Source organism: Lutjanus erythropterus, chromosome 19, assembly GCF_056507025.1.
Source record: "Lutjanus erythropterus isolate fLutEry1 chromosome 19, fLutEry1.hap2, whole genome shotgun sequence".
NCBI classification, from domain to species: Eukaryota; Metazoa; Chordata; class Actinopteri; order Lutjaniformes; family Lutjanidae; genus Lutjanus; species Lutjanus erythropterus.
This window is the reverse complement of record NC_139335.1, coordinates 14,152,671-14,173,227: the sequence shown is the minus strand read 5'-3', so window position 1 is coordinate 14,173,227 and position 20,557 is coordinate 14,152,671. Positions and strand designations below refer to the sequence as shown.

The window sequence follows — 20,557 nt, the reverse complement described above, 5'->3', positions numbered from 1 at the left end:
TTGCTTTTTGTAAAAAATACACCAATTCTGAATTTCATGCCTGCAATACGTCCCCATTCTTGCTTAATACATGACTTCAGTTGCTCAACAGACAGGTCGGGACTGCAGGCGGGCCAGCCTCGTACCCGAACTCTTATGGAAATAATTAGGGATGTCCTTGAAAAAGACGTCATCTGGATGGCAACATATGTTTCCCCAAAATCTGTATGTACCTTTCAGCACTAAAGAAGCCTTCACAGATGTGTAAATTACCCATGATACCATGCTTTCAAACTTATTGTACTTACATACTGTATGGTTTTGCTTTGCATGGCAGAGTCTTAACTGCAGACTAGGGTCTTCCAAGTAGTATCGTTTTTAATGATTCGAACAAATTCTGATTCAGTTTTTGTTTATGTTTGATAAAGTGCCCTAACTTTTTTGGAATCAGGGTCGCCGTTGTGTTTGGATGAATAACATGGAGGATTAGTTTCATAGCAAAGGAGGTTCAGATGAAGGATAAAAGTCTTTCCAGATAATTGGATCTTTGTCAGATTTCCCAGCAGCAAATCAAAACGGTTCCTCATTCCATCAACAGAGCAGATATGATCAAACAAGTTTATTTTTTTCTTTTTGGACACATTCAAGATCATTATTCATAAACTTAAACGTAACTACAAATATAAAAATACATATCCTGACATACAATATGAGCTGCTTGTATAAATAAATATTCATAGTCCCATTATATTGCCAACAGCTAGATTTAGTTTGTCCTCATCTGCTCCACAAACAGATTTGCAAATAATATACTTTACTGTTCCTGGTTTTGGTTTTGGTTTTGCTCTCATTGTAGTCTGCAGGTGACATTCCTGATCTTGGCATAGATGACGTCGTATCAGTGCAAAGTTGTGTGTCACTGATGAGATGATATCTCGTCACTACTGCAGTATGCTGTGACTGTTGTTTAGCCAAAGACTGGAGGGGAAAGAGGAAAATATTGTATTTGGAAGACCCAGAAATATCTCTGCAGGTTATAAATGAGCAAACAAAGAAGCTTTTACAATCAGAAGCGAGATATACAGTACTGAAAACACCCACCTCATCTATGACGACATACTCTGTTCATGAAGGTCTTGCAATTTGGTGATGAGGAACTTTTTGTCTTTGCCCTCCTGTATACAAGAGAAAAAAATACACAATTTACATTAATATCAATATCAGTACTGTACAATATATGTAATTGGTCTGTGGGCCATGCTCAGTGTATGGCTCTGTGAATGACAATGATGGCTTGTTGGTTTGTCTGAACACCACTTTGGTCCAGACTAAAATATCTCGATGACTAATTGATGGATTTCCATTAAATTTGGTTCAAACATTCATGGTGCTCGGAGGATCAATCCTTTGTGACCTTTACTCAAGCGCCACCAGCAGGCCAAAGTTTTCACACATCCAGTGAAATATCTCATCATCTAATTGGTTGTATTGATTGTGTTAATTGTTAGCATGCTGATGTTAGCATTTAACTCAAAGCAACGCTGTGCCTCAGTACACCCTCACAGAGCCATTAGCATGGCTGTATTAATTTAAAAGGCCATTCACACAAAGAAAAATAACAGTAAGTGTATTGTTTTTAAAAACTTTTTTGCTCAAATAGATGGCAGAATCCACACCACAACTATAACACCAAAAGCAGTGGTGAACAATATTGTTGGGATCAATTTTAGAGTGATTTGAATGATGGCAATATTGTCAGCTAATTAAAATCATTGATTGCAAATATCATACACTGTAAAACAGTTTTCGGCACTGATAAGTGAGTCTTAAGTTTGTTTGGTCCTTACGGACGTCCTCTGACAAGCTTCAGGATACCATCAGATTTATGTTGACTTGTACAAAAACACGATTAAAGTTTGTCTTGTCTACAGAACATCACCATTCATCAATGTGGACATTCACATCCTTATTGTTATTGATATAGTTATCGTTCTTGGTGTGGACGACCGTTTAGCCTTGTTTCAGAAAATGATTGAATATGCATACATTTTCAATTTGCTTTTCTAACTGAGTGATGATTCTTCTCTGGCCATCAACAACTTGAGTGTGAAAGTATATCACCATTCTGAAAAGAAAAAGAATAAGAAATCAATTCCAATTTAAAGAGCATAAATGGTTTTCACATACAGCAGCTCAAAATCTTTCAAGGCGGCAGACACGTTCTTAACAGCATCTCCAACACAAAATGAACTACATAGCAAATGTAGTTGTACAAACTGGACATGTACTGTTTTGCGATCATGTCACCACTCACAGAAAGACTCCACTGGCGAGGAATAAGAATAGTGGGTTCTCCACCATAGAGGCGTAGGCCCGGCTGAGCCAAGACAGGATCGGGTGGTCGCTGTTCTGCCCCCGGGCCCACAGTTGCTCTGACTGAGACATTGTGGTGAGATTCCTGAAAGGGCCGCACCCTGTCGAGGGTTTAATCCTGTGAAGGACAGACAGATGGATTTTGAACATGCAGTGCAGTCTGGAAGAATTTGAATTTTTCACTATTTGGCCTTCAAACTCAAGAACACTGGATTTAAAGATAATAAAGAAAAGACTCAACAATTAAAAGAACAAAATGTGTTTGTACATCTCACAATACTTTCCAGCTCCCCTATACTGTCTGTGGCCCAAAGTCCATTCATATCTACTGAAGACATAAATCTGTAAAGGAATTGTATACAATATGCTTACCAGCTTCCTTACTAAAAGTTTGATGAGAAGATTGCTACTATTCTCATGTTTGTTTGGCAAATCAGCAATCCTGAACAAGTGGTTAGCTTAGCTTAGTACCTGCGGGTACGGGGGGAGCAGCTAACCGTGCTCTGTCCAAAGTTAGAATCTGCCTACAAAATGTATTTTGATTACAATATTGTTCCCTTTAGATCAACTGTAACTCCTATTCCAAAAAGATGGTCCAAGGGTGAAATTAAATTATCAGGGAATTAATTTATGGAGCACCATATATATACACAAAATGTCAAACTGTTCCTTTAAAAATGGGTAAAAAAATATGAAGTTTCACTTGTAAAAAAGTAATATGTAAGTTTCCTTTAACAGCTTGAAGCTGTAGTGTTCAGCAAAAAATTCTTACAGGAATAAGTTCTGCATTTATTGTGAAAAACTTGAATGATTGACTTAACCTGCAGCACCCACTTGCAACTCCATTGTTTGAGACAACAATGGTGCTCTATGGCACAAAGGAAAAAGATGTTCTGTATCAAGCTCTGGTTATGCAGACCATACTTGGTTTTGGTCTTTCCATGGGATTTATGACAATAAGCAATAAAGATGTACATACCCAGGCTTATACTTTATTAGTAATATCTGTTTTAAAGTGCAGAACTTGTAATCCTTTTTCCAGTTTTTGAACAGTGGAGGTGGGCTATAACGGGGCTACAATCCCTACACACTCAGATTAAAGCTAAAATGTGACTCTAACCTAAAAGTCACTGATTTATTTTAAATCTAACAGGCTCAAGTAGAGTATGGTGAATACGCTTGGAACACAATGAGGGACTGTCACTGTGCTGGAAACCTGTTTTTAGAAAGCTGTGTGTCTTTGAGGCTGTGGAATTTACGTGTGCCTTTTGACTTTGAAATTGTTTTCGAGCATCACTGTCATTAAGAGAGGGGACATTTCTTGCACTCACGTCCAAATTGTATAAGTGACAGACACGGCAGCTCCAAGAAATGAAGGGAAGCACAAAAGAGAGATGAACAGGGTCGTCATCTGACTGGCCCTCCAGGGCTTTCTGGAGGCCTGACAGTTGAGAAGTAGACTGTACTGAAGCAGAAACCAGAGGAAGAATGTTAAGTTTGTTATGTAAGTCAGAGTAAACACACACACACAACAACAACAACAACAACGACACCGGCTATACCAACCTTCTTCATGTAAAATAGCACAAACAGCTTTATGATCTGGACTGCAGGAAGCAGAGGAGCAAACAGAACCCCAATCCTGCAAAGAACCACCACCATTAATATTAATTCTTTTTTTTTTTTAAATATGTAGTGGGTTTCAAGGATGTGCTGTAATGTTGTGCAATCACCAAGTAAGAGTTTGTCCATATATGAGCTCCAGCACATTGCGAGCAATGTCAAACACCGGCTTCCTGTTCCTTTTCAGCACTCTCTTGGAAAAGAGCCTAAAGAGAGAAGACGCTCAGCAGTCAGTGAATGGTTTTATAAAGAGTTAACATCAGAGTCAAAGTTATATGATTTGTGGATGAAGCACGAACTTGCCTCCACAGGAACTCTCCCAAAAAAGTGTAAAGCACCGTGAAGACAAAGTCCATCAGAAGCAAGCGATACAGTTCTTGCCCCACAAAGGTCTCCCAACACTGTGGACAACAGACACATAGATCAAGACGTGGATTCTAGTTGTTTCATATTTCAAATCAGATCACAGGGATGACGTTTTACACAGTTCAGTGTTGTCCAACAACTATAATTTTGAGAAGTTAAGTGAGGATGTTTGTAACCTGTAAACCACGACTTTCTGGTTCCACAGCAATTCTCCCCAGCCAGTGGAAACACAGCACTCCAACAATACTGACCTTCAGCAACAGGTTCCTGAGAAAACAAAGATCAGATTGTTCATCTGTCATCCATAATAGTTCAACAGTAATATTTCAAAAGGAAAAAGGGACAATTGACTATTATTCAGAATTGCCACAAGAATCCTTCTGTTATTGCAGAGTTTGACACTAGAGGGCTCTTATCATCACAAGTTTGGAAGCGAGGTGTTGTTTAATTTGCAACTCACACAAGTGTGATGTTGAAACCTGAAGCCTCCAGTATTACATCCACTGAGAATGAACTTCTCTGTGAAGCAGGAGACATCTTGTGTCCACCTGAATGAATGAGTGTTTACTGTTACGTGGTTTCACAGTTCTTGTTCTCACCTGAAGATGGAGACATAGACTCGCACACAGGGTGAGTCATGATTCTCCATCCAAGCACACAGGTTGAAGAGGCCAGGGAGCAGAAGGTTAATGCCCGACACAACTGCAGCCATGAGCAGCAGCTCAGTTTCTCCACTTGGATTAATGGCAGCTTGTGAAAGAACGGACGAATCACAGTGAGGACTGCAGACCAACACCTCATGACCAAGGGAAAAACACGGAGAGAGTTTAAAAGATCTTTTTCAAAGCAGTTTTACCTAATTGATGGTTGTGTTGCATTGCAATAATTGGAACATCAAAAACTCTTTGCTTTTCTTTCTATTTCTAAGTGTTTATTGTGGAAAATCTTGCTCTCCACATCAATCCAGCACAAGACTCTTTGGTGAGTCTGGTGGTTTGACTTGCCTATTTCATTTGCAAAAATCATGAGAAACATGCTTTTGTTCATGTCAGTGAAATACACCTGGCACCTGTTACTAGTTTCCACCAGTATTGTTATGAGTAGATATTTGCCTGTCATGTGGGGTGGAACGATTTCTGCTTAACTCTTCTTCCAGTATCGTGAAGATAATTTTGGGTGATTTTTGGGCATTGTAGTTTTGTAAAGCAACAGCAGAGGGTAAAAAAAATGTGCAGAGTGTAAAACATCTGACAGGAAAGAAAAAAGAGAAGTGGTGGGAAGGTGTTTTTTTGTCAGTTATTTTTGTGGTAGTCAGGCCCCTATGGCTGCTCAAATGTGTGTGAAATGGCTCATGTCCAGCTGCAGAACAGCTGTTGCAGTTGTTTCCTCTAACCTCTGACAGGTAGTAGACTCCCATGGCGCCCAGAGTGATGCTGGCCAGACATATTGCCCATGTTATCAGATGCACCATGAGGCGACAGAGTCGCTGCATGAAGCTCTTTTCGTCATCTCCACCGATCATCTCAGACAGCAGCTCCTGTTGGAAAGGCAACAGTTTGCAATGTCTTAGTCGGCCGACATTTGAGTGATCTTCATGGTGTGTCTTCCTGTGTGTGTCACAAGTCTGTCAACTGCAACAGCAGCCACTGATTCTTTTTAGAACAGATATTTTAAAATCCATAAAACAGGAAAATGTCCCTCTTTATGTGCATGTTGAGGGTAAAAAAAAAAAATCGATACAGGACGGTATCATAAAATTTTGCATGGTAATATTTTATCACTACACAGACAGCAAGTATTGATCTTTTATTGTATAAATTATTACTATTTAAATCCATTGCTTTTTCAGTTGACTAGATGGTGCTTTGTTTCATTCTGGTGAGGGCAGCAGAAGTCACAGTCAGTGGGAGTGGAAGGTTTTCATGTAAGTGTGAGATCAGTCTCTCGACAATCACACTTTGCTATCATCAAAATGATTCAAGTGAGAAGACACTTGGACTAAATAAAACAGATGTTTTCCTTTGGGGATATAATTTGCAGTTGAAAAATGCAATATCGCATGATAAATAAATCACATATGTTACTGGAACACCTTTGTCTGTTATTATGGCAATCTGATTGACATCTGGGCATCACAGTTTGGGCATGGCCACCGTGCCTTGATGCCCCAACCTCACTGCACCAGCTGATTTTGCCATTTTCTACTCTACTTCTGTCCTGTCAATATTTTTTTTTAGACACCAGTGTCTTGAGATTCTGGATTATTACTGGGCAACATCAAGTGAAACGCTGATCAAGTGTATTTTGTTTTTTCTAGAACCTAAATTCTACATGTATATAAATACTGTATATAATCTTGACTGCAACTATTCACGTGAAACTTTTTTTAATTTTCAAAATCCTGGTTAAAAAAGAAAATATATATACAGAATTTGAAGTTAATGAAAGACTAAACAGCTCATTTGCAGAAGTAGCACAAGACAATAAATAGGTCACATGGGTGTGAATTTGCTTTCTTAAAAGCTTCCTGTGTGTAAACAAGTGTTGCAAGAACTAAGTGTGAAGATGGTGTGACAGTGACTGAAGCAAATGTCTATGGAGGATCATCAAAGCTTCTTCTTTAAATCCGTTTGGTCTAGTTTTGCATGGTTCACAGCGATGCTTTCATTCATCACTTTTCAGTTATCGTCTTGGCTGTATCTACATAGAAAATGAGTTTACACTGTGGGTGTAACTGAATATTCAAATGATTGCATACTTTGAGCTGAGTGCTGATTTTCTCAGACTGAAGTCTGACGGATGTGTTCTTGCTGACTTTAAAGTCCCAGGAGCAGAAAACCTTTACCGCCAGGTTCCCATTAGACTTGAGGACACGAAAGCTCCTCCCCAAAGATGTGGAAATGCTGCAGGAGAAGAACATAGCCATAAAATACACACAACAAATGCATTAAAAGAAAATAAATGCAAGAGTAATTCACTTATTGTCCAACCTGCACACCAGGACGATGCAGATGATGAAGGCGGCGATGGCGATGGTAAAGATATAGGCTGCAGGTATGCTGTATGACATTATTAGCATACCTGACAGATCAGTCATCGTGTTAGTGTAGTAGCCGTAAAACATCACACTCTGAGAGAGGTAACCCTGCCAGAGAGAACAGATATAATATCTGGTTTAAGAGAGAAAAATATCATGTCTATAGTCCAACATGCTTGTTACTTTAGTTTTAACAATTTGAATGGATAAATGGATGAGACAATACCACACAGAAAAGACGATGTCTTTGACGATTTCATCAGTGTATATCATGCATGACAGACATAATGAGACAAGAACGATGTAAAAACATTTGACAAAAAAGACATAAGACAAAAACAATGTAAAAACAATGTCACACGATGAAAAAAACAGAAGACAAAAACAGACATAACAAGACATAAAAAAAATAGATGAAAAAGATGATACAAGAGGGAAAAGGGCGAAACAAGACACCAATGGCAAAAGACATAAGACAAAAAAGTAACATGGCAAAAAGACATACAGGACAAAAAAAATGCAAAAAGACAAAAAAGATGTGACAGGACAAAAAGAAGATGGAAAAAGATGTTAAGGACTTAACCAGACAAAAAAGACATGAGTCAAAGATGACTGTGGACAAAAGGCGAGGTTCAATTAGCTTCGGAGGGTGACTTTTTACATTCATACTTTGAGTACATTTCACAGCCTTTACTTTTTTATTTCTTTACTTGAGTAAAGAAGTTAAATCTGTTCTTCTTTTTTCTTTTTACACAAGTATCTGTACTTCTACTTGAGTAGAAATGTATGGACTTTTCCCACCTCTGTCTGCACTTGTCTGGGTGTAATGTATTGTACGATCATCTTACTGTGCCTGTGAGGAGCTCAAGGCCAGTGAAAGTGTCGAGACGAGAGCCGTGAGGAGGAGGGTAGACTGCTTGAGGGAACACCAGGAACAGGCCGGTGATGACGAAGAGGACAAGGTTTAAGAGCAGGAGAGTCCGGAGAAACAGGAAGTAGGAGAGCACCCCTGTCCCGTAACTTCCACTCAGTCTCTTCATGGATGAATGCCACAACTGGAGGGAACTGATGATGGGGAGGCAGCTGAACGTGCAGTGACGCCAAGTCTGAAGGGAGAAAAACACGAACGTATGCCTGATAGGCACAAACGAAAAAGCTTTGACATGCAGCACAGTGTTTGGACTCACCCTCGAAATGTAAACGCTCAGTCGACTGCAGCACGGGATATTTCTGTTGATGAGCGAACTTTCAGCTACATCTCTGAAAGCAAGCCGCCTAACGAAAGACAGGTGAAGGACTTGTTACCATATGTCTAGGTGCTTTATTTTGCAGGCCACTGAAGGTTTCCAGTACCTGATTTCCATCTTATCTGCCAGGCTGAGCGGCATGGCTCGCAGCTTGCGCATGCCCTCACTCACTGAGAGACCTTGGAGGCTGGACAACAACTGCTCCTTCTTGTTTTCTGTAAATCAAAAAAGTGAAATTATCTGCTGTACCTGATCAAGTGCAGTTGTCTTGAAGTCGAGATAAAATGAAAAGTTACTTTTTGACACTTTTAGATCACATCCCCAGCCATACTGTGCAGCTATTGAGCGATATATGCCCATTTTTTATATTCAAGTTCATTTTTACTTCCTGTAAAAGAAAACAGACACATGCTTGCTTGAGTTAGAACCTAATAATTTCAACCACTCATATCATGACATTCACCTGTCAATCTTCAAGTTTTAGCGGTGCAGAGTTAAGACTAAGATTCAATAGTTAGCTAGCAACAGTATGGCAACAGTATGTCTTCCAAGATTTTCATGACTTCAAACCTGGTTCTGTTTCCCCAAAATAACTGGCTGGCTAGAATTTATTTACTGTCACTGTAACAGCAGACTATGCACAAGGCGTTTTACACTGGACTGCTTCCTTTAGCTACATGGAGCATATGGGCTGCAGGCTGGGGCTTCACTGATTAATGTTACTCTACAAAGACACAACATCATAATTCTGTTCAAGTTAAAATCGCTAATGTAGAATGTTTGGGGCAATTATTGGCTTAGCAATTTCCTTCCACCTTCAGTACTGATCTCCTCCATGTCATCTTGGATTGGTCTGCTGGGGTGAGGAGGATTATGAGAGGAAGCCTGGTGTCGGTGTAACTGAGATGAGCGTCTGGCACGCCAGGAAGTCACCGCATCGCTTTTTGTCCCTGTGTGGACAAGAAATAACTTTAAACATTCAATGTAATAGTTCACATGTATAAATGAACACCGTCAATTAACATTTGCACAGCAGAGGAAGGTTTTGTCTCACCAGCAGTGCGACTGGGCATTGAGGAGAGGACCTTAAGGGTGGCAGCCGACCAGTGAGACCTCTGCAGGGAGTTCTTCTGCTCCCTGTCAAATGCCTTGTCTCCCATGTGTTCATCAATTACGCTGTCTAATCAGAAGCAAATGTTACTTAAGCTAGTTTAATATTCCAAACTCCAGTTCCAAAAAGTTGGAACGCTGTATAAAATAGAAATTAAAATAGAATGCAATGATTCGCAAAACTTTTTCTTTTTCACATGATTGTATCAAGGATGCTACATTGTCAGAGAACAAAGTTTGTCACTGCATCCGCAAATGCAAGTTAAGACTCTACCATGCAAAGTGAAAGCTGTATATAAACAACATCCAGGGATGCAGCTGACTTTTTCTGGGCCCAGACCTCTCCCATTGAAAATGTGTTGCAAATAAATGGAGCGCAAAATATTACAATGGAGACCATGGACTGTTGAGTTACTGAAATTGTATATTATGAAAGAATAGGAAATTATTTAACTTTCAAAACTTCCATATTCAGTGTCCTCAGCTTCCAAACAACATTTTTGAAACCTGTTACAGGGATCAGATTCAGATTGAGTGTATGTTTATATCAATAAATATTATACATTAATGAGTTAGAACAAATACCTTGCATTTATACTGTATTCCATTGAATATAGGTAGAAAAGTATTTGCAAATCATTGCATTATGTTTTTATTATTAGATTTTACACAATGTCCCAACTTTTTGGAATTGGGATTTGTAAAATTGAAACTGCAGTTGGCAGACATTCTGTATTTGTACCTGTGCATTCCTTAAAAACATCCATCTGTATCTCTGGGTATCTCTGGGTGCTGGCTGCTGGCTCTCCAGCAAGCTTGAAGGATTCCTGATGCGGTTCATCTTCCCCAAGGTTCCTGAAGGAAAGCAGCCATCAGAAGAAATAACAACCAGCCAGAGCACCGTCAGTGCAGCAGCATGTATATTAGAAATTTCTTAAATGTATTATTTTTCCATGGTGAATTGCAATTTAGAGACTTTTGATTTTACAGATTTTTTTCCTGATGAAACTTGAATATTTTAAATCCTGTAAATTCACGATGCAGTTATACTTCAATTGCTGGAGGCTACGGCTATGAAAGAGCTTAAAATGTTCTCTCCAAACACTCGGTAGGAGCCTGCACTTATGTGGACTGTAAACAGAATGGATGAATGAAACTACAATTGACTTTATGAACACAATTTACCTTAGTGCTTCAAAAAACAAAATTAAAGCAACATACATTAGCCCTCTCGAGCAGAAAGATGTAGGGTAAATGTCATATACAAGTAAACAACAACAAAAGCGACTTTCAAATTAAATCTTTTAAATTAAAACTTACTCATAGTCAGAATCCGTTTCACAAATGTCGACATTGAAACTCACACTGCAGGCCATGGTCCTTAATTATCTCTGTTACTGCAAACAAACAGTATTGGCACATAGTGGATTACAAAGCAGTGGGTTATCGCTGACAGTCTATTCTTATAACAGTCAAAACACATGATAGACACTTCCTCTCCGTTTCTCTCTCCTGCTGTCTCTCTGAGCACAGCTGAGCCTCATTTGCAGTTGGTACAAAGAGATCTGATGAAGTGCAATCAGTGAAGGATCTCTGGCATGCCTTGTATGGGAAGCCCAGTGGCAAATTCATAAATATATGTGATAATAATTATATATTTTTCAAGAAAACAACAACAAAAACTACATGATAACTTAGTGTGATATAGTGTCTGTCTTGATGTGGTTGGAGCAAACTGTTTGACCTGTGAGCATATAGAATCATGAGTGCTTAATGCGCTCTAGTGGTCATTGTTGGGAACTGCAACATTATATTTAACTTGTCAAACTGGTGTCATTGAAGACCTGACAGCAGTTACACTGCATCGTAAAAACACGACATATATTGTCATGTCAGTGTGTCACTGTCATACATATATTTAAAAAAAGACTATAACTCGATGTGCTTTGTGTTTATGCTGATTTTTATTATTATTTTGAGGCATCAGTTAGTGTATTCAGGAGAGCATAGACCTCATGTTAACAGTAAACCTACACACTATTTTGATATGTTTTCCTGTATACGATGCTTTTATTATTAGTCAGTTGTGTTGAACGTTGTCCTGTCTATCCTGTTGCACTTGTGCTTTCCCAATAATGTTTGCAATAAAGTAAACTCAAATCAACCCAACTAAACTGAACTCAGTATGATTTATTATCAGACAATATGAACTTAGTGCCTCCTTTAATAAACAGTACTGCAATAAACACCATCTGTTGTGAATGTTTTCTGCCCCGTGGCCTCATGCACTGTCATTTTTCACAGGTAACTAAAAGTCACTACTGTGCAGACGAATATTAGGGCTATTACTGAATATATATATATATATATTTATATTTATATATAATATAAATTTTAACTTTATTTTCTTCCCTTAATGTGGCCCTAGTACTCAATACAGCAATTTAAAAGACCGGTGTGTAGGATTTAGTGACATCTAGTGGTGAAATAGCAGACTGCAACCAAGCGTGTATGAGAAACTATGGTGGTCACTGAACTCGCCAAACACTCAAAAAAAAATGCCCCATCTAGAGTTGGTGTTTTTAATTTGTCCAGTCTGGGCTACTGTAGCCCAGAGGTGCAACATAGTGGACTCTGTAGAAGAGGATCTATGGTCTATGTAGATAAAACATCTCATTCTAAGGTTACAAAAACACAACAGTTACTTTTAGGTGTTTATACATCGTTAAAAACATGTGAATAATATATTTTATTTCTGTAATACTCTTCCAATAGATCCCTTAAATCTTACACACCAGACCTTTAATATTTCTTTTTAGATTTATTCATCTGACAGGGTAGATTGGGGATGGTTGCCACAAGTTTTATTCACCAATCAAAACCATGCTACACTGATGACTATAATACTGCTCAGTTGGATCCTCTCCCCACAAAGGCAATACACACATTTCACATTCCACATCTGTGGCTGCACTTGTTTAAACTTTAATTTTCTTTATTAACTGTTTTTTGTCCTATTTGCCTGACCTTTTGTCAAGATCAGTATGTCTAGTTGCCACGTCGTGTTCTGTTGTGGCATATAGGGTGGGGACGGTTGCAACAAGTTATTGCGCCTGACTCATAATGCTGATGGGGCGGGGGGTTTCTTAATCGCTACACAATTTGTTTCATTGTAAATTGCTTTGGTCTCACCCTGCAATGTAGAGAGATGTGGTACAACTGTGGTACATGTACCACTGGTGGTACGCAAGCTCCTACTATTTATTTTCTTGAAATAGAATAAAAATATTTTAGTAATACATAATACTACCAAAATGCTGCTAAATCTGGAATGAAAATGCGTAAAATATGAGAACACTGAAATGTAAGTTAAAATAAGTTTTGTCCTACATTTTTGTTTAAATATCAACTTACATGATTACAAGTAGTTACAAACTAAACTGTGATGGCAAGATAGTAAGCAAAGGTAAAATGAAGGGACTTAAAATAAATGCTTCAAAAACACACCCAGCACCGGCTACCACAAAAGTTACGTAATTTTGAGATTGCCCTTGGCCATATTAAAATTTGATTGTGTTTGCGATTAACTGCGCAGTCCTAATGGGTAATTAGCAGACAGATATACATTTAGTACATAAATATTTGGTTGTTCTAGTATAAATAGTTTCTGAGTAACAGAGATTTGCACAAAGTGTTGAAACCTTCCATTGTCTCCTCTATTTTCATTTAAAAAACACAACACGAATAACATGAGAGCTGCAGTTTACGAGGAGCGCTTGAACGCCTCAGCGCAGGGGCGGTCTTTGAAAAGTTTTCAGGAAGCTGTTTGACGAAACGAAACTGTCCCCAAACTTTGACTGGAAGACTTTTCCAGTTCGTCTTTAAATCTGGTTGACAGGCTGTGTTTTTTTTTAGGGTTGTAAAAATGGAGAGCAGTGCTTACGGGGCCGCGCTGGCTGGCGGTGCTTTCGATTTGGAGAGTTTTGTGAAAAAGCCTCAGACCATTGTGCGGTGCCTGAGCTGGGTGAGTTACACGGAAACGTTAGTTAGCATCAAAGTTAGCCAGCTGTCACATCAAGCAGACTTTATGTTAACAGCTGTGAGCTGCCAGGGTCGACACAAATCTGTCAGTTATACAGCTTGGTAGCTTTCTAAGCTGCTGACACTGCACTTGAACTGGATGTTTGGTTAAGTTGTTAAATAAACGTGACATTAAGTGAAAATGATGTTTTCTTTAGCACTTGTTGATGTTAGCTAATATTAGCTAGCATGCCCACTGCTGTGTCACCGCACCAACTGCCAGTTTACCACCTGATGATGATGAGACATTTGTTTGACGTTTTTCTGCTTTACTCTGGTTTGGAAAGTAGACATTGAAGACTTGCAACTTAAAGAATTTTTCAGTCTTTTATCTTAAATGTTTTGCACCGTGAGAAAAGAGCAGGAATTGAAACCTTTCCAGCGTCATCTGTTGAGCTCATCAAGTCTGCACAGTAGCTGTTGACAAATTAGTCAAATTAGTCACAAGTTGTTGTGGTGAAAACTGTAATGTCTAATATGAATAATATTAAACGTTAGGGTACGACTGATACTGGATTTCGATACTTTTATTAGGGAGTAAAAAAAATCTGATATAGATATATTAGTTGTTATTTTTTTGTACATAGTATAATATAGTTACTAAATATAGAGTATATCTACATAAACAATTTTTTTGCAACGATTCCCCTAATTCGGTTAACACTTGTATAGGAGGCAGGATATTTTACAGTTTAACAATAAATGTTATTGTCAGATTATTTCAAGTAGGGCTGCATCAATTAATCCATCAATTGTCAAGAATTAAATTAATTGCCAATTAGTATGATAAAAGACTTATCAGTTTGAGCGAAAAAATAATTATTCTAGCTTCTGAATTGCGAATATTGGTCGGTTTCTTTACTCCTCTATTTCAGCAAACTGAATATATTTGGGTTTTGGACAAAGTAGGGCACTGAAATGAAATAAATAAATAATTAAATAAAAATTAATATAGCGAAATATATGTATATTTTCAACCTCAATAAAGAAAACTCATTAGATTTACACAGAATTATGCTTATAAAGCGAATATAAACTAATTAAAACAATATGCATTATGTTCTGTTTTTGAAAAAAAAAAAGTTCTATTTTAGGTGCATGTCATGTCAGATACATATGGCGATAAAGATGTAGACCCACAGAGCTGTGATAGGGCTGATAAAATAAAGGATTACTGTCCTGAAATAATGAGAATAGGGTGCACCAATCAGATTTTTTTGTTGTTGTCTCTAGGCAGAGAAAAGATTAGAGCTGGCTGACACATTGGGTAGGACTTCATTACTGAGACAGTCCAGTCCACACCACAGTTATGTGTTTGTTTAGAAAGTGACATTAACCAATCATATTTTGATTTTTAGTGGGTGGGAGCAAAAATCATCACTCTAGACTCTCCTGAAGGCCAGCACTGCCTTGCTTGTAGTTGAGATGAAGCAGTCAAGGCCAACTTTGTGGTTAGGTGTTGCCTTTTTCAATGCAGGCTTTTGCATTGAGGCAGAGGATCAGCAAAGGACTTTATTATTTCTTAATTATTTATTATTTTTTAAAGAAGGTCTCAATAGTGCATCGCCCATATATTGTTGGTTGGGCTTTATTATATTACACTCTTCAAAATTACATTTCCAAAGAGCATTATAATAAGACAAATAAAATCTGTGTATGAAGTCAATATATTAGTGAAACAAAAACATACAACTAAGTTAAGGGCTAGCTTAGGTATTTTCCAACCTGGACCATATTGTGCCATCTTTTTGATTAATGGGGTAAACAGTTTTTGAAATTGGTCCCTTATTGAATGAGACGGCTGCAGTCGGTGGCAAAATGGGGTGCGATATAATCCTTATGGGCAATTGCTGAGAAGGATTACATTGCACCTCAGTTTCGCTTCTGCTGGCTGCAGTGGTCTCCCTCAACACTGGACCAGTTTCAAGTTTAGTGACCAAAAGTAGCACCATTATCAGTATTATTGAATAATCTTAAAATGGGCTGAATATGTTCAAAGGGTGTTGGTGTCATTTCATTATTATCGGTCTGTCTTCTGTTTTGCATTTAAGTACTATATGCAGTATATGTAGTGTCCCCTACCGAGGAGTCTTTTCTGCATCTGAAGGACTGATGCTAACTTTGGTTGACACTAGACAGTACTTACTGTGAGTTTTTGGAGTGCTATAATCAAGCATGGTTATAATGATAATTCAAATTTGAAGCAGCAATACTAGCCATTGGGAGTTTCCCTCTGATTTAATGTGAAACCAGTAATTGTTTCCATATGATTGAATGTAGAGCTGCAAGTGTTTTCAATAGTGATTAATCAGTTGACCTTTGAAATGTCAAAAAAACTGTGTCAAAAATTCTGAGAGCACGAGGTGACATCTTTAGGTATCCAAAGTCCAAAAGATATTCAGTTTAAAATGATTTCATACACAGAGAAGCAGCACATGCTCACATTTGAGAAGCTGGAACTAGATTATATTTGCTTGGCGAAACTAAAGATTATTTATTTAAATTACTCGTAGTAGAGTGAAAATAGGATCAGGAACAAGGATCACTCACAGAAGATGTCACTCTAGTTAATGTAATTTACAGTATTCAAATAGATCAGGAACTGAAACTTCTCCAGTGTCATCTGCTCAGCTCCACGTGTCTGAACTGGCTTGACTGCGGTTTTAATATGAATTTAGATGTTTGTTTGTTTTTATGATGAAAGGTTTCATGTTATGTAAATCATGTGATAAGAATCATGTGGCCCCAGTGTGCATTTTTCCCCACCTCCCCATGGCATTAACAGTGTGTGTCCCTTCTTTGCAGTTATTCTCCATTGTGGTCTTTGCAACCATCACAGCAGAAGGCTATGTTAACCCGTCGTCCGAGGTCAAGGCAAGCTGCATATTCAACAATAATGACAGTGCCTGCAGTTACGGGGTCGGACTCGGCATCCTGGCGTTCTTGGCTTGTGTTATCTTCCTCATACTGGACGCCTACTTCCCTCGGATCAGCAATGCCAAGGAGAGAAAATACATTGTTTTAGGAGATTTGACCTTCTCAGGTGAGAGTCAGGCTTCACTGCTCATACTAGAATAAGGAAACTGTGCAAACAGGAAGTGCAACCTAGTTGAATTTAAAGGGATAGTACACATTATTTGAAGTGGAGTTGCATGAGAGTACCAGCACAGAAGCTAGGCAGTGTACTTGTATTTTAGCCACAAATGCTTACTTTGAAGCAGACAGGCAATTGTTGTGTATTTCTCCTTTTAAAAATGGTCCATCGAAAAAAAAAGTAATAGTTTGATTCTACACTACACTTTACTTATTTTCACTGCTTTACCTTGCTGTCATATTCAAAATAAAGCTTACACTGCTGACCCTGTCCACAGCAGTACATTGCTTAGCTTCTGCACTGGGGACATGCCGACTGCCAATTGCTGTAGGAAATACACTGATAAGTACCTCCTACGACCCCACCTATTTTAGTTTATTTAACTTTAAAAGGACAGCATACAATGACAGCGATCATTTACATGAAAGGAAAACATGGTTGCACCATGTTTAGTGAGACGGTAATGTCTGTCTGTAGTCCTACACATAATAAGCCAATACCATAAATAAAATGTAAAGTGCAATACAGAATGCAGTAAATACGTGTGCCATACATAATAAACACAGTAAGTACACACTGCACAGTCAAAATATAATATGAAATATACAATCACTACATTTTCAGTAACCAACTTACTAGTGCCTATGCCTTACACAATAAAAACAGTACCTACAGGCTGCACAATACAAGGTACCACATGAAATACACAATAACTACATTATAAAGTGACAAAGTTTGTAACAAATGTACCTACTAGGGTAAATAATCTGATCTATCCATTTAGTACTGTCATCATATTGGATCTTAATCCTGATTAATTTCTCTGCTTTGACCTTTTCAACATGGGACAGCGGTGTGGACATTCCTGTGGTTCATCTGCTTCTGTGTCCTGGCCAACCAGTGGTCCAAGACGAACAATAACTCAGCCCCCGGTGATGCCGCCCGAGCTGTTATCACCTTCTCCTTCTTCTCCATCGTCACCTGGGTAAGCCTCCGCGTGTAACCAGCATTTGACTAACAAAATCACATGATAACACACAATTCAGCTGGTTGAAAATTTACCAGGGAATCATGTGAAAGGTCCACTTACTGACTCAGAGTTCTCCCAACAGGCTATCCTGTCCTACTTGGCATACGGCAGGTTCCGCGAAGGCGTCTCCGGTGAATTCGACCAGGACTATAGAGATCCAGCCAACGACCACACCAGTCCATACCCGCCTGCTCAGTACCCTGGCAGCAGCAGTGGCCCTACAGGCTACCAGCAGTCGCCTTTCTCCCACAGTCAGGAGCAGCCAGGGGAGTACCAGCCTCCAGCTTACTGAAAGACTCATTCAAACACAATAATCCAACAGGGGAGTTTTTCTTTTTAAACAAAAGATTGTGTGCCAATGTTTTCATTTACAACTCGGACTGCTCTCTGCACTCCCATTTTATTCCTGCAGAACGTGTTTGCATATTTGTGGGTGCACTGATGTGTTTTCAAGTTTGGTTGTAAGATGTTTGCTGCGTTGTTCACAGCAGGTGAGACTTTTTTTTTTCTTTGACAGAGATTGTCTTGGTAAGAGAGAGAGGATGACAGCATCATTGTTGTCTTTGTACCAAACCAGCTGTAATTGTTTCAGTGGCCCTTCTGTTTCATTTTTTAGTGCAGTTTGATTTGTTAAAATGCAAAAATTGAATTTTTTATGAATATGTTACTGTTTAGTACACTAAATATATTTACTAAACTGCAGTTCAACAACGGTGATGTGGTGATACAGTTCAGCACACTTTATTTGACCACAAAACAAACCCACATTATTTAATTCATGGGTGCATCTGAAGTGTTCCCTCTGTTACTACTGTAATGTTTTTGTTTCTTTTTTAAAAATAATCAACCACTGAAAATTGCTTTTATGCACTGAAAAATGAACTGTTAATTTCTTTGGGGCAGTTAATTGTTGATATCTGATCTAAGATTGCTAATTTGAATGTTTTAAGTCCACTTCTGCTACAGTTTAATCATTTAAGTTCTTTTTTTAGGGATGCACGATACAGGGCTGATGAATTATCGGCCAATATTAGCCTATCCAGCTATATCAGTATCGGCACGTATTAGTCTACAAATATCGGCTAAACTAATATCTGACAGATGACAGATAGTCAAAGCATTAAGTTTGAGTTTTCAGGCAAATGCACTGTAAAATCCAATGGTTCCTTTTTTTGATAAACTTATCTAGAAAAACTAAAAATTATTGGTAAAGTCTTATCTGTAATTATTGGTTGTTGTTTTGGCCAAAAAAAAAAATCGTGTATCCCTTGTTTTTTTTAAGGTAGCCAAACCGTTCATTTATATCAGCTACCTCTGTAGAGGTTTAATGTGCGTTTCTTGAGTTCAGTTTGTAGAAATAGCAAATTCAGCCAATGTTTCAGCCATATTTTGATTTCAGGAATTCAGTGATATTGGGGTAAATTGATATATTTATTATTTTGACAATCAAACGTTAATTGTTTTCTACATTGCTTTTTTTCTCTTGCTTTTGAGTTGTACCTTTACATGAGTTGCAGTTTCACTACTCAATGGCTTTACAATAATTCCCCAGTAAAGTGCCTTATACAGTATTCTGTATCACACAGGGCTTGCCAAATAAAAATTGTTCTTGTTTTGAACCTGTGGTTCCGCCCATAATTTGTATCCTCTTTTTTAAAAAAAAGAGCCGGACTCTGCAGGGCTGCGCTCCTTTGGTAAATATTTGAGTAGTGATTGTGTTGGCGAAGGTGGAGGAACTTGTGAAGTGTGTAGACAACGCAGTAATGACACGAAGACAATATGAAATTGTACATGCATACTTTACAGATGAGTGAAGCAAAGGTTGTACTAAACCAACACACAATGGTGCATGAATGTATTGTGCCTGAGTTACTGAGAGTTCACACAGTCAGTGAGATGTTACAAGTCTGGAAAAAAATGACTAGGATAATAATAATAAGATAATATTGTAAAAGTTGTGTTATAACAATGTAAATAGTAACAAACAGTACATTGTTATTACAAAGAAGGTTTCTTTATTAGTTTCTTGCCCCCAATTTTCCCAGGAGACTCCCGTTTTTCATTGCCTTACAAGCCTCCTGTATATCTCCCACTTTATGACAAATTTTAGCAAGTTTTTGTTTCCTTTTTGTAATTTCCTTTTCACTTTCTGGCCCTGTACAGTGTGTATAAGGCCTATGACTCCAAATCTGTACTGTTTCCACCCAGAAAACACAACTACACCAAACCAGACTAAGACAAACTCCTGTTTCTTAAGGAAAGTGTCAGCCGCCAAAAGTTTTAAAGGAAAGGGGCTTGGATATTGTAAAATCTGCCATGTCAGTTTTCTTTTAGGGTGGACAAAATAAATAAATAAAAGAAAACTAATGAATGTGAGTAAATTTAAAAGTATTCAATATAAACATGTTATGTCAATGTACATTTTTATTTAGTTATTTTCATTCTTTGAATGTCACCAAAATGCAAGTCTCCAAAACTATTTTTTTGGGGTTTCAACATCCTCCCCATTTTTGAGGTCTCTTGCAAGTATGGTTATTTATTGTTTAGTTTTCATTTCCGGAACAAGTAGAATACTATATTTATCTTTACTGTGCAGATTGCCCACTTCAAAATGGAGA

General features: G+C 38.2%; 2 protein-coding genes across 2 annotated transcripts; one reads left to right on the top strand and one right to left on the bottom strand.

Annotated features, from left to right (window-relative positions):
* Positions 1-583: 583 nt before the first annotated feature.
* tmc6a (transmembrane channel-like 6a) lies at positions 584-11,168 on the bottom strand. Its single transcript, XM_084743925.1, has 19 exons — positions 11,056-11,168; positions 10,463-10,590; positions 9,680-9,805; positions 9,441-9,575; positions 8,732-8,840; positions 8,227-8,653; positions 7,332-7,486; positions 7,100-7,244; positions 5,735-5,878; positions 4,941-5,137; positions 4,518-4,608; positions 4,279-4,376; positions 4,086-4,181; positions 3,919-3,994; positions 3,684-3,817; positions 2,294-2,470; positions 2,026-2,104; positions 1,081-1,154; positions 584-957 (listed from the first exon to the last, which is right to left on the bottom strand). Exons 1-18 carry the CDS (start codon positions 11,109-11,111, stop codon positions 1,086-1,088), a joined length of 2,442 nt encoding a protein of 813 aa, XP_084600051.1. The 5' UTR covers positions 11,112-11,168; the 3' UTR covers positions 584-957; positions 1,081-1,085.
* A 2,365-nt stretch (positions 11,169-13,533) lies between these two features.
* Positions 13,534-19,558, top strand: syngr2a (synaptogyrin 2a). The gene is made up of 4 exons (XM_084744977.1): positions 13,534-13,759; positions 16,621-16,858; positions 17,761-17,894; positions 18,022-19,558. Exons 1-4 carry the CDS (start codon positions 13,661-13,663, stop codon positions 18,229-18,231), a joined length of 681 nt encoding a protein of 226 aa, XP_084601103.1. The 5' UTR covers positions 13,534-13,660; the 3' UTR covers positions 18,232-19,558.
* Positions 19,559-20,557: the final 999 nt, after the last annotated feature.

What these genes read in the sequence shown, in the direction of transcription:
- tmc6a (XM_084743925.1), bottom strand. Translation starts at nt 11,111, where the DNA reads ATGGCCTGCAGTGTGAGTTTCAATGTCGACATTTGTGAAACGGATTCT. An exon ending in GAGTCTACTACCTGTCAGAG is followed by an intron (nt 5,138 to 5,734) that starts GTTAGAGGAAAC and finishes CTTGGTCATGAG; the next exon opens with GTGTTGGTCTGCAGTCCTCA. An exon ending in GTCTATGTCTCCATCTTCAG is followed by an intron (nt 4,609 to 4,940) that starts GTGAGAACAAGA and finishes TTGTTTTCTCAG; the next exon opens with GAACCTGTTGCTGAAGGTCA.
- syngr2a (XM_084744977.1), top strand. Translation starts at nt 13,661, where the DNA reads ATGGAGAGCAGTGCTTACGGGGCCGCGCTGGCTGGCGGTGCTTTCGAT. An exon ending in TTGTGCGGTGCCTGAGCTGG is followed by an intron (nt 13,760 to 16,620) that starts GTGAGTTACACG and finishes CCTTCTTTGCAG; the next exon opens with TTATTCTCCATTGTGGTCTT. An exon ending in AGGAGATTTGACCTTCTCAG is followed by an intron (nt 16,859 to 17,760) that starts GTGAGAGTCAGG and finishes AACATGGGACAG; the next exon opens with CGGTGTGGACATTCCTGTGG.